Source organism: Haliotis cracherodii, unplaced genomic scaffold (genome assembly GCF_022045235.1).
Source record: "Haliotis cracherodii isolate W230 unplaced genomic scaffold, xgHalCrac1.p SCAF_2, whole genome shotgun sequence".
Lineage (NCBI taxonomy): Eukaryota > Metazoa > Mollusca > Gastropoda > Lepetellida > Haliotidae > Haliotis > Haliotis cracherodii.
The window spans coordinates 14,122,435-14,136,251 of NW_027266275.1; the positions used below are offsets into that span (position 1 = coordinate 14,122,435).

At 38.9% G+C, this 13,817-nt stretch overlaps 1 protein-coding gene across 3 annotated transcripts in view; it reads right to left on the reverse strand.

Annotated features, from left to right (window-relative positions):
- Positions 1 to 10,136: 10,136 nt before the first annotated feature.
- The window catches only part of LOC139468720 (allatostatin-A receptor-like), a 50,282-nt gene continuing 46,601 nt past the window's right edge, over positions 10,137 to 13,817 (reverse strand). For all 3 annotated transcript variants that reach the window (XM_071250845.1, XM_071250846.1, XM_071250844.1), the window contains exon 2: positions 10,137 to 12,324. In XM_071250845.1, coding sequence (XP_071106946.1) covers positions 11,157 to 12,281 — 1,125 coding nt within the window. In that variant the 5' untranslated portion in view covers positions 12,282 to 12,324 and the 3' untranslated portion in view covers positions 10,137 to 11,156. The remainder of the gene's footprint in view (positions 12,325 to 13,817) is intronic.

Below are 13,817 nucleotides of genomic sequence, written 5' to 3' on the forward strand. Positions count from 1 at the left end.
ATTTTCATACGGCTTAATGCTAAAAGCTTTCATGCTGTTGTTAAATGCGCGAGACTTATCATTTATGAACGCATATCACAATTTTATCATGATTGATGACGCTTTTTGGTGTTATTGTCTGGGTTTCCTGGAGCAAGCATAATGCTAATGATCGCCATGTGTGCAGAAAATCCGTATCCCCATTACCGCTATAAAGCAGCGTGTCTACAAATCGATCTGCGCGATGATGCCACGCCGGTTGGAAATAATTCAGCATGTATATGTTTGAAAGATTTCTGAAATAAGGATCAGATACTTGATCATTTAAGCTGCTGCCGTACGCTATAATGGACAACAGTGCGCAAACATAAGATACTGTTTTTAAATGATGAGTTACCGTTTAACAACATTTGTGTTCGAGGTTGGTTTTCATGATGCCATATGAGTAAATGGATATTCCACTGAGTTCAGTAAAAATCATCAACATGGGACCAGAGGGCTTCATTATAACTTAATGTAACGCATGCATCTCCGTGAAGTACTAATGATCGTATATATAAGTGTATTGCTGTTACGTGTCGATTGCCGAACAATATGTTAACCCAGAGCTCTGTACGTCAATGAAGTTATTGCGAAACCAAGAAACAACCAACAAATGGTATACAATTAACAATTGTATGACAAAATTTACTAGGTTTACAAATCAACACCAATTATTGCACAGTAACTACACAGTAACTACAGGTTGTTCGATATTATAGGTTGTTTAATAGTATAAGGCAATATGTAATATGATGGCAGTGGCCAGTATCAAATACAAAGATACAGTTGTGATAGCAAAAGTCAGCGATGATTGTTTACACCCAACGAGGAAGGTGGCCAAGCTATCGGGATGGGCCTAAGCAGGGAATACGGAGTGATGAGTGATCCTCACACGAAAGCTGGTCTTGATATGATAAAATGCGAGAGATACGTAAACACGCTCTTGTCCCACTATATATGCAGTCAAACTAGCCATTGGAAACTTCTACACAGTGCCCTCACCAGTCCGGCGGCACCAGAACACCACCAGTTCACGGTTTACTGGAAGATTACATACCATACTAGCTTCTAAATATAGTAACATCCTTACGACTGCTTACATTAAATAGTACTTCATTCCTGACGACTAATCTTCGTCCAAATACAATGGAACGAGCGTCTTCCGAATCTGAACAGATACAATGTAACACAGTTACAATCATTGTTCAACACTAAAATACACTGCCATATTACATCTGCCAATATCATATTCATTGCGGTGGAACGGGTGGTCCAGATGTCCATGGCGCCGCAATTTACTATGGTCGTAGGTTTGAATCCCAGATTCGCCATAATTGTTTCCAGATATGTTAACGCCATACTCTTTTTTTTGCCCGCCAGAAATATCATATAATGGGTTCGAATCCCGGTTCGCCCCGATTAAGTTTCCAGGTTTTTCAGCATAATTACTTATGCTCGTGGACCAAAGATGTTAACGTCTAAGACCTGCATCCCGTCGAGCTTTCCTCCAATATCAAGCTTACATGAAGGGATATTATTTAATTGCTGTTTATAGTGGCCGTAAACGCAACTCACGCACTCATTCACATACATTGCATTCCCGTATGAATGTCAGTCAATGTATGTCAATGTCATTATATCAGTTACTATGCTACTTTACTTTAAATCATCCCTCACCATTTGGAGCCATTGGTATCATGCGTTCTTTTACAAAAAAACACGCCAATTTATTACTGCGGGGTGGGGTTACATCCGCCCAAATCAACTTTTCAGACGATCAACTCTGATCATCCTATTTATCCTCTAAAGATGAAGATTGTTATGTTCTGAGTAAAACGAGATAAAATACAAGATTATCGTGCCACCTTGTATCATCACTGTTTGATTACCATTTATAAACACAGATTCATGATACAGTTGGATTCGTACATTGAACTCATTTGGGTACTCAATTGAGTTCGTGAAATGGACTCTGCTTTGAGCCGAAACTTTCTGATATATATTCTTTGGCGTTGACGTTTTATGATACATCTTAAGGGTTTCCACGCTTTTATTTATTTGATGGTAGTTCTCGGCAACATGATGCTATTGCATTGGGAACCTTAATTCAATTGTCCTACGAATATAAATGCTTTTTGAAACAAAACTTAAAGAAATAATGTATTTATCCGACTACGCTAAAAGCGGTAAAGGAATGCATACAAAATAATTGGTTTTCCTTCATAAAACATCGGCATGTCTTATGAGCATCAAATTGTAAAAAATAGGCGCACAAAATTTTAAATGACAGTTCGCGACACGCCTTCATGTCGGAGTATGAGGTTTTACCTTCTTATCGTCGACTGCGCATGCTGAAAAGGAAAATATACAGAGCCCGTCCATCATCCGTTCCAGTCAGTATTCGTTTTCTTAACAACCAAACCATGTGATACTATTGTCTATAGATACCAGATTTACCTAACTTTAGTACGTTTTAATTTATACCTCACTTGCTTCCCTTTTAAACACTTTGGTTAACTTTATTTTTTTGTTGATCAGTGCTTTTATGTCGTTTTGTTTTATGGTGTTTATGTGGGTGTTTAACCTCTTACATATGCTTTTACGATGTAAACCACACTTCCTTCTGAATAACAAAGTATTACGTTATCTCTTAAAAAGCCGTATTTTGCTGTGAGCCAAAAACGTATAATCGTTTACGTGATTTAAATAAAATGATGGATGGTCAATGTGGAGTTAACAATTGTGTGTGAATATGTTCTTCAGTGTACTGGAAGTAAAATCACGTTTCCAATGCAGAGCTGTCTTACATGTATAATATAATTATCCGTTTTATACTGAACTGCAAAAAACGTCACTTCACCAAACATACTTCATGAAAGTTTCCCATTGACATATCAATAGAGTTTTGGAAGGTAGCTCTCGCTATTAACATAGCCATATTAGGAAGACTGCATTCTGCTGGTGACCTGATAACGTTGCTGTTATCTGTAGATGGTTCTCACATGGATATTAAAAGCATTGACAACCGTTCTTCTGGCCATCATGCAGTCGTCCTAAAGTCTGGTTCCTCTGATCTTCGTTAGTCTTGGCATGGCGCTAGTTTCGATACAAGAATGTTGGATCCACGTATTGGGTGCTGCTTATCAAGAAATTACACAAGGGAAAGTGAATTTTGATTTTTATGGAAAGCATTCAGGACTGTGTACCATGGCAGTTTGTTAAGCTGCGTTTTAAAGACCCATTATTTCCATAAATCGTGTCACTTTTTGGCCGTTAACATTACATTTGGATACAGACTGAAATAAAAAATGAGATACCTCCAAACCATGCATTGATATTTCAATAGAAAATGATCATGAAGTACTAGTATTTTCATAAAGGGGCCTTTCTTTCGCGGCTCAGTATACTTCAATGTTTTATACATTCATGAAGAACGTATGTAGACATACTAATTATAACTTGCGCTTATTGGTACACGTTGCAAAACGTTTATTTTTAACAAGAATAGCAGTATCAGGTTAACGATACATAAAAACAAACAAGCAGAATCACAAGTAGATTGCAAAGTCACGTGTTCGTATCTGTTATCGTGTTTAGTTGAAATCATTGGTCTACATTTGTGCATTTTACACACACACACACACACACACACACACACATTATGCTACTGGTCTTCAGAGGGACACGTATAACATCAGCAGTTTATGATGCGCTTAGTTTAGTTGATACCAGGCGTACACACACATGTATCTGTACCTGAACACACCTCTTGGTTACAATGCCATGACCAGGATGAATAGGAAAATGTGAAGCTAGTATTGTGTCCTAGCATAGTTTGTGTTATTATGAACTTGTGCTTGCTAAGTTTCTTTATATTCTTCATCTGTTTACAACAAACTCTTTTACTCCTTTTGTCTGAGTTTGACTGATTCTTAAATCATCGGGTCCCTAAGGTTATAAACTGCCTATTTTGACGCTGCGTGGAGACCTACCATACTTCTTAATGTCGTTGTCAACAAATTACCATTCCATTAGAGATTTCGTTTTTTTCGATACGTCTGTTGTATTTTCGATGGTTAACAGAACAGTGACTTTTAACTTTTAAACTGTCTACATGGTTTGGAGCTATTGAAAGACACGGACATACGAAGCCTTGCCAAGAGTAGAAAAAAATAAATATTTCTTCAACAGTATTTCGTAAATTAGTTTTCGTGTCCAGTTTGGTTAGCTCGGGTTCTTGTTTGTGACTCTTTCCAAAAAAGTTAGTTTTTATTTGGTTCAAAGCCACTACGAACAGTATCCCAGTTATATCACCGCGTGTCAGCTTGAGGTGAGAAGAAATGGTGCTGATTGTAGGTCTTTGTCATTTTGGGAAACATCTCAAACGGGTTTGTGTTGGCAAACCTAGAAATAAATATAATGAGGGTGCATGAAGGATTCAAATCTACGTCCGTTTCCAGAATGAAAAGTCAGTTTATAATAAGATCGGTTTTGAGTGGTATTCCGCTCTTCGATAAGCATGATATCTATCTATCCTGTCATTTTTTAGGTTTCGGATTTTGTGTGCATTATTAAAGCTGATTATCTGTAATCCGTCTATTAAAAACAGTATCTGGACGTTGAGGCTACCATTAAAGACTTGGCAATATTTTTATTTTTCTATGGTAACTGAAAAACGGCTATGCGTTTCAGGTTATCAAAGTTCATTTCTGTGTCGCATGATACGGATCATATTCAAAATGAGACAAAAGCGAAAAACACTCGCAAACCTTTTTTAACCATGTGGAGTTCAATACTTATTTCAATACCTGCGTCATGCTTCGTCATCGAAGTGCCCCCTCCCACTTCCCTAACGCTTAACAATTGCAGTCAGGCATCGCTAAAAGGTGGCAATTCAGAGTCTACGTTCAATACATGATTTTAAAACAGAAAGTGCTAAAAATGATATCATCAACTGCTATTTCTCAACATTCACTTTTTAGATAGCTTCTCGTTATAACACAATTACATGTAGCTACAGCCAGTACTTGACAGTTAGCAGTAAAAAGAACAGAAACACTGGAAATTTAAATAAAACGTTTCGTTTAATGGTTTGTTTTGAAGCAAAATTACGTGGGAAAATGTGATGCTTTTATAGGCACTGTGAAACCTGTTAACGGAAATAGACCGTTTATACAACATAAGATACAGTTTATTTAAATAACATGAAACTCTTTGGACATGTTTTCTTGTAAATATGTTTGTTGGAAGCTGTATTGTTTCCAGTAATGACATAACAATATACTTTATATTTGCGATGTTCAGCGCCCAAAGATATTGTTCGGCATGATATGGAAACGACTGTAATAGCGAGACATGCAAAAGCACTTTACCCAAACCTGTCCCGTATTTTCTACTGCGAGATCTAAATTTAGAAGAAGGGTAGAAAATAAATGCTGTAAATAGAGAACACAGGGTTAGTCACAATAGAAATGTTGACAATGTTAATGCAAAATTCATAATATAATTCAATGCGTAATTTTTTTTGAATAGCGAATCTGGTGTTCCTATAGGGAGGGAGCATTGCTATTGGAAATCAGGTTAATATCCATGTCAATCAATTTATTGCTTCCAAAGCAGTTGGCCATCAAAACCTAGCTATGTGACCTGGGAATCTAAAGTTTACTTTGGCCTTTCCTTTTCCAGGTCTTAATCTCGTTTTAGAGTTGTAATAAATTTAATAGTGGTCGTAATATGGAAATATTTAGATTTCATTTTCATATAAATATAATTCAGAGCTGAGAAAATGAATTATTCAAAGTGGTGCTATGAATAATGAAAATATGAAATAAACTGATGTACACATTTTTCGAATTGGGTCTTTCGAACCGAATGTTCCCAAAATCACAAGAAAAATGTTTCTTGCGTAGCACATGCATGTGCGATGTTACTCTCTCTTAACTTAAGAGGGCGGTGGGATAGACCTAGTGTTTCAAACGTTCATTCGTCACACCGAAGATTCGGGTTCGATTCCCAACATGGGTACAATGTGTGAAGCTAACTTCTGGTGTCCCCGCCGTTGGAATATTGCTAAGAGCGGCGTAAAACCATACTCATTCTCAACCTAAGTATGAGCATTCCACTGCAGTATGATAAAGTATTATCGCTAAAGTATGAAAAGTAGGAACAATCCTACATGTCATATTATATCGTCAGAGGAAACATGAAGGTGTATTATCCGATTGTTTAATCCAGTTATCAATTCGCAAGCGATTTCTGAAAAACAAACCAATCGAGTAATCCATTAAAATTAGATACACGTTCTATTGATATTATCTCCATGTTATTAACCGTCGAATGCATTATATGTAAGTTGATTTAAGCGTCCACATGTTCGGACTGTATAGGGATATTATGAGTAACAACTGCATGAAAACGCACCAAGCTGAGAGATATCGATACCGTCTGTATTGATATGGCAATGCTCAAACGCTTAATCAAAGTGTACAAATACAAAATAATACCATAATAAACTTCAGACGCACGAAATGCAGTGAAGCCCTCGCATTCGCATCCTGTCTATTCTGTAAAACTTCAAAGATTACTGGAAGCTAGTTAACGTCGGTTATGAAACTTATATATTGAGACGAAAGTAAGCAACATACCATTGGTTTATGAATGCCATGCCGTGATTGGAAACGGTAAATCCTTAAAAATATTTGTATCAGCCAATCCTGAAGAATAAAGTTCCATAAAACAAACATGCACGAAATCGCGTTTTTTTTAGACAAATACATACTTTCGGTGGTTCCATTATCGTTTCCTTCTCAACATCACGAAGAGGTTGCCATTGGTAATGTTAAAGGAATCTTGCGGGCAAACCATGTCATTATGTAATGTCCTTAAGATGGGGTCAGGAAAGGCTTTGAGAGGCTGTATTTGCTTCTAACAATCCATATGTCGATCATTGTTCTCATTACGGCCATACCTTTTGCAAGCTGATGCATCGTGATATTGCACGTTTCCATTTCCAAATTTGACGCATCATTTACAAATAAAATTGTCTCATGCAATTCCCTATTATGACTTGTACCATATGTACCCGTGTTTCTGGTGAAAAATACACGTTGGGATAGTGCAACCGGTGGGACAGGATACGCTCATCGTTTTGCGAACACCTGGTATCATCACTATTTCATAGTTATTCAATAAACACAATTATAAACAAAAACACATTTTTTCCTGATGAAAATGATCGTACAATCGACGCTGCTTTAAGCAATGTATTTCTTATGCTTATGGAAAGGGCGTGGTCGTTTTCATTTACACGTGTAAAGATCACGTTAACGCAATACATATTAGATGATTTTAAAACCTTGGCATTTCAGAAAACAAGGTTTAGGTGAGGGAGTAGGTGGGTTACATGTTACATGTCTGGGGCAGTATCACATTTATATCCATATAAATATTTATATCTAATAAGCGTAATATCGGAGATCCAACATTTCTACCATGTATTCCATGTATTCTTGTTCCCCATAACACTTGGCTGCTGTTAAACATGTATGATTCATTCTCCTGTTAGGAACCGTCTGCAGATGTGGGTCATTTTTTTAATAAAGCGACATGGGTCATACCCCTGTTGAAACATTTATTACTCAGATCAATGCAAGTATTTGCATTAGGTTTGTATTGTGTATAATGCTTCGAGCATGAACGTTGTAAATCTTGTGCATTTGTAATGATTTTGTCATCAACTGACTACAGGGGCGTATAGTGTTGTCATATGTATTCTCCAGAGAAGGTAGGGAATATGCGAAAATAACAGATGATTACAGATATTCAAGGAGGTATCGAGTTAAGGTAAAGGTTGGATAAGAAAAAGGCGGTGTATTGTGAGGGTGCAAACAACCAAAATAGACGACAGAGGTGCGTAGTCAGAAATTTAACGTTTGAGATGACTTAATCAATAATGGGCCATGTCCCCGCGACTGGTCAATCATTCTCTCACACGGCTCGGCATGGTCCGAATGACAATTTGAGGGAACTTGTCCACTCCTCTTGCGACTCCTGTCCCAGTTCGCCTAACGTAGTGGTGGCCTTTGACGTACACGTCTCCCTATCATACACAAAGCGTGCTCTATTGGGGAAAGGTCAGATTCATGGCTGGCCATTGCATTATGGTGTTGTTTCCTGCTGGAGGTCGTTACGATGCGTGCACGGTGGGCACGAGCGTCATCGTCTGAAAGACAAAACATGCAAGGTGCGCAAACGGCACAGCTATTGGCGCCAATATGTTGTCTCGTCGATACTGACCAGTGACTGTTCTATGGACAATATGCAGTGGAGTTCTGGCAGTCATAGTAATGCTGTCCAATATCATTACAGATCCACTCCCAAATCTCTTGCCTTACGTTGGCGTCTTTGCAACGTTCGTTAGGACGCCTCCAGACACCTGCACGTTATCCAGAGTTTCCAGCTTAAGCCTGGACTCGTCCGAAAACATTACAGAAAACCATTCGCGATTTCCCAAGTTTCCCCGCTCTAATTGGCGTCTAGTTAGAATGTGTCGATTTGTTTACGCTGGTGCAACACGTGGTCGCCGAGCATGCAGATTAGTTGCATGCAGACGATTTGTAATCACGTTGTCGGTAATTTACACTGCGGTGGCCCAGCGCAAGGGAGCTCTGATTTAATTGGCTGTTTGGGCTCGGTTTCTCAACGCCTGATTCCAAAGTGTGCAAATAATGTCGTAATTGTCCATATTTTCACATTTTTAAATGTGCCACTAGAGAAGTTGAACCTATTGAATGTCACTAATGAGGCAGGATACGCCTACCTGTTCCGAACACCTGGTATTACCACTAATTGATCGGGATTCATAAACACATGATCACAGTGAATAAAATGAAAAAGTTGAAACAGGATTGGAATAACGGCTATCCTACATTATAAGGTTTTTGTTCCATCTGACAAGTTCTCAAATGGCATAACGATTATATGTAAGCATCACTACATTAATTGTTTGATCAAAGACCTTAGTATAATTGACATATCACATAATGCCACATATCTTGCCAGTATGTCAACAAAGGAAGAAATCTGACAAAACCAAGCATTAGTACCATTAATTTCCGGGTTGACACAACAACCTGAAGGCATTTCTATTCCTCTTTTGATTCCAAGCTCCATAAAAGCCGTACTACAATAGACACGTTGCTGGGTCGAGCCAAAGTACATTTTGGTAAAAAACAGGCGTCACCATGGGCACAATTTGTGTTCCTCTTCTTGAGGTTCGCAATCGGATTGGCTTCTCGGAAATAGGGAGTTTGGCCAAGAGAATTAAATTAGGCTTCGGATATATCGGTGATCTGATATTGTTCAATAACGATCAAATAGCCAGTTCTTTTCCTCTCATTTACCTACCTGACCTTTTTATAAAAGAGACCAGTTTCATATATAAATCTATGCATAACGATTTAGATTTACAATAAAAAAAACTAGACTGTATGACAAGATGGATGACTTCACAACTTTCTTATAATCAGTTGTCCTTTAATGTTGAGCAATATTCAGACAGCTCCAGACGTCTATGTCAACACAACGAAGATTTTAAAGAGTGTTAGACGCCTATTGCTCAACATTTCAATGTTGGCTGCAACATTCAAGCCTTCCTAAAGCTTTCAAAACGTTCTGTGGTAGACATGTGGAGGACATTTCCAAGTTTGACGCATCAGTTACAGAAATGACGACTGATGCAATTCCCTATTTTGACTTGTATCACATGTTCCAGTGTTGTTCACGTGAACACCTGCCTTGCCTTTGTATGCGCCTGTGACGATTGCCACCGGTGGAATTGGAAAAGCTCACCTTTTCGAGAACACCTGGTATCATCACTATTTGATTGTGATTCAAGAACACACTAAAACCTCATGGTATAATCGTATCTGCACAGTGGAATCTGCTTTCAGCAGACATTTCTTATGAATATGGAAAGGGTTTCGTAACTTTTATTTTTCACTTCAAATCCCGAACTAAACACACAAAAATCTGTAAGCTGAGCTGGGATAGTCCTATGAAATAACAACTCATCTGGAAAAATCTTAAGTTTTATTTCCAAACAACAATAAGCCCAAAGTTGCAACTTGAAAGGAACACAATTTTGTGATGAAAATATATTTCTACAATTTTCGGAATCAAAACAATTAGACGGCTGGTATGTCTGATCAATTAAAATATACAACCATTTACATATTTCCACGAAACATACCAATGATGATGGTACAAATGTTAGTATGTGATTCTACAGACTATAAAAAGCGAACAAGCATAAAGAGACTGCTCTATAATGATGATCTGTTTACAAATAAATTGCAGGTCTGGTTATGGCTACAATACAGGCGTATAGCAAATACGACTTTACATGTTTTACCGGGCACAGGACATAATACGCAATAAATCACACATTCTTTTATTTTCATGAATATATATTAATCGCCTACACTGCATACCGTCTCTAATTTATAACAACCTGATCGGAGATCACTGCACATCTGAATGCCACGAAGCGCTAAAAGGGGTCAGTTTGGGCGCTCAGTGTCAATCAGTTGTACAAATGGTCCCAGAACAATAATAGTGTATATACCCGAACCACACTGTGAAAAATTGTCCAGTGTTGACTCACCATGGCCACATTAATCACTAAACATTTAAATATCCCACTGCAAAAAATGAAAGACATACCATAGTACAACTACATTCATATATGACCAGTCGCAAACACGTGAAATCCTCAGAGGGATAGACAGAATATGCAGTTGTCTCTCTGAAGTTATCGCGTTCCATCGACACTCATCTGTCCAGCCACCTGATCTAGTCATATGTATATCACGTGAATCTGGTCACGTGTCAGTCACATGGTACTTTAGGTGTATAACATCAACGAGCTGCATCAGCGATAAGCAGCTATGAATGGACGGCGAATCTTAAGTTTGACACTCGCAGCGTTCACGCGCGTGTCTGAAGCAGATTTAGACACAAGATAATATTTTTATCCGGACTTTTGCATGGAATTTATCAGGTACACAGACCTACGCATGAAATCATACGCATTTATGTCTGCGTTGCATATAAAAGTCACATCCAGCTATGTATTGTCACACGTTATTCAAAGTTGTCCTTGTGATAGTAGTGCTTTTGGGATCCTTTTCATTGCGGGTGTTTGTCCTTTCGTAATCCATTAGCCGCGTTACCGAGAAACAACAGATAAACTTTCGAAAACTTCTTTTAAAGTTTTCAGACAAAAATGCGTACAGAAATGGATTTACACAGCTGTTCATATAAGCCAGACAGTTTGCCGCCATTTGTAGTCCAACGAACCCTCTGTCGTTTGGGTAATGGCCAAATGCTCGGATTGTAAGGATAATCTGAATTGGTAGCCAGCAGAGTGCGAATGAGACAACAACGATAATAACCATTCTAGTAACTCGCTTCTTAGCCCGAATACTTTCCGCAGATTGGTTGCCACCAGGAACAACACCATACAGTAGTCGCTTGAGCATAAGGCCATACATGAGACAGACTGCGCCGAGGGGAATTACGTATCCAAAGGCAAGGAAGCACGAAAAGAAGATCATGCCAACTTGAGGATCATTTACACTATCCAGGTTTAGGCATGCGGATCTGTTTTGAAATTCGTGTTCGTAAGCGAGTTCACCATACTGGAACAGGATTGGAATGTTGGCTAAGAGAATCGCTCCCCAAGTTATTACAACGGCCAGCCATGTGTTTCTCTCGGTCCTGTATCGCATTGACCTGATAGCATGCACTACTGCTAGGTACCTGTCAAGAGACATGAGAACGAGAGTGTAGACGCTGGCATTGGCACAAACGTAAGCCATGAACTGTGTCAGCTTGCACCACGCGTTCCCAAATGGCCAGACAGGCAAGGCGTATCCAGCTGCTGTAAATGGCACACAGAAGATGATGAAGAAGAGATCTGCAAAAGCCAAACTGAGGATGAGGATATTGGTTGTATTCCTCATTTTTTTGTCTGACACGACCACGAGGATGACCATGAGGTTTCCAATTAGTCCCAGAATGAATACTACCCCAAATATAGTTGGTACGATGATGCTGACCAGTCTTTCAAATTCATACATAGGTGATTCTGTAATGTTGCAACCAACTGACATGCACGAAGCATTCTGACTGATGTTGGACGGGGTGACTGTTGTCAGCTCCAAGAGTTCAATCTCAAGCTCAGCCTGACCTCCAGACATGATGTTTCTTGTTGGGTCCCAGCAGGTACACTACACAATCATTCTGAAAAAGAAGGTCAATAGTTTAGTTAACTATACATATTATGTACCAGACAATATAAACTCTCTCGTAGCAAGGAAAACCACACTTAATGTCCTTCACATTCGTGATAGACGACACTAATTGTATGAGAGAAGGAAGTTTCAGCATCTACACAAATAACTCTATTTTAGTACGTAACGGTTTAAATTATCTCCGTTCCTTAGTTTGATATCACAAAGACATTAACGTAAATAAGATTACATTCTTTGACGAACTCCAGACTAACATTAAACCGGAGTATTGTTACTGCATAGTTTATTTTACTTGAAAGAGTAAAGGTTCTTACAGGTACTGTAAATTCTAGATGTAACCATTACGAAGAGATCTATTAAATCCGCAAGAGTCACGCAAATGAACAATTAAAGAGGATGCTATTGTTCTTGGGTTACAACAGACTGTATTGGCGATATTTCTCAATTACCGAGCCCTTTGTATCTCACGGTGACTGCAAGACTAAATTAATGATTGTAACTTTTTGTAATGAATATGAAGTCCCGGTATAAAGATGTGTGAAATGTGATTCAAATTTAAAACCAGGCATTGTTTTTCCTCAGCACATACTTTCAGGCAAATGCGTTCCCAGACAGTCTTATTTCAGTATGGTATGAACATAACCTTTAATAATACTGCGCACCAGGAACTTTCGAATAATCTTACAAATGAACCTTTCATAATGCGACAATCCGGACGAAGTAGATGTCTTTCCATTTTCATACACCTGATTCATTCTCACGCTGTTGCATTATTGCGGGAAAAAGTAACAAAACGCCAGTACACAAGACGCCGTTCGTTAGAAACCACCACCAACCTGTAACACCAGCCCGAGGACATAGCTGAAAACCTGGCATAGATTGGCTTTTGTTATCATCCATCCTTCCATCCCAACGTGCTCACTACATTCAATTAATGTGGGGAAAATAAGCGCTAAGTAAACATTTTATACAGATGGTGCAAACACCGCTTTCAGGCCTCTTTCGAACGCAGGCAAGACTGGACGCGTCGGTAAATGACAAAATGAGAAAGGGGCTAAATAAATTAGGCCCTGTGTAAAAGCAGTGAAAATCATATTATTATTTCAAATGGGTGTCCGGTCTTGTAGGGTGATTCCAGGACAGCCAGTGGATCGATGTGAAGTTGTCCGGCTACCTGATGGACACAATTAGGCTCTGTCCATTGGCCAACACCTCGCGCTTAAACCACAGTCTCTAATGTTCCTCAGACGGTCCTTATGTGCTTTAGCTGTCGAGCACCAGTAATATCTTAGGGGGTTATTCAAAGGATTAGGTAGTTAATGCGGAGCAGTACACTCTACACTAAGTGGGGCAGGGATGTAGATGACATTGTATAAGCGCCGGAGGTGGGACTAGGATGGTAATAACAATTTGGGTGGAAAATGTTGGTTTTATTATCCCCTGGGCAGAATCGGTGATTGTGACTTCAGGACGAGATCATGT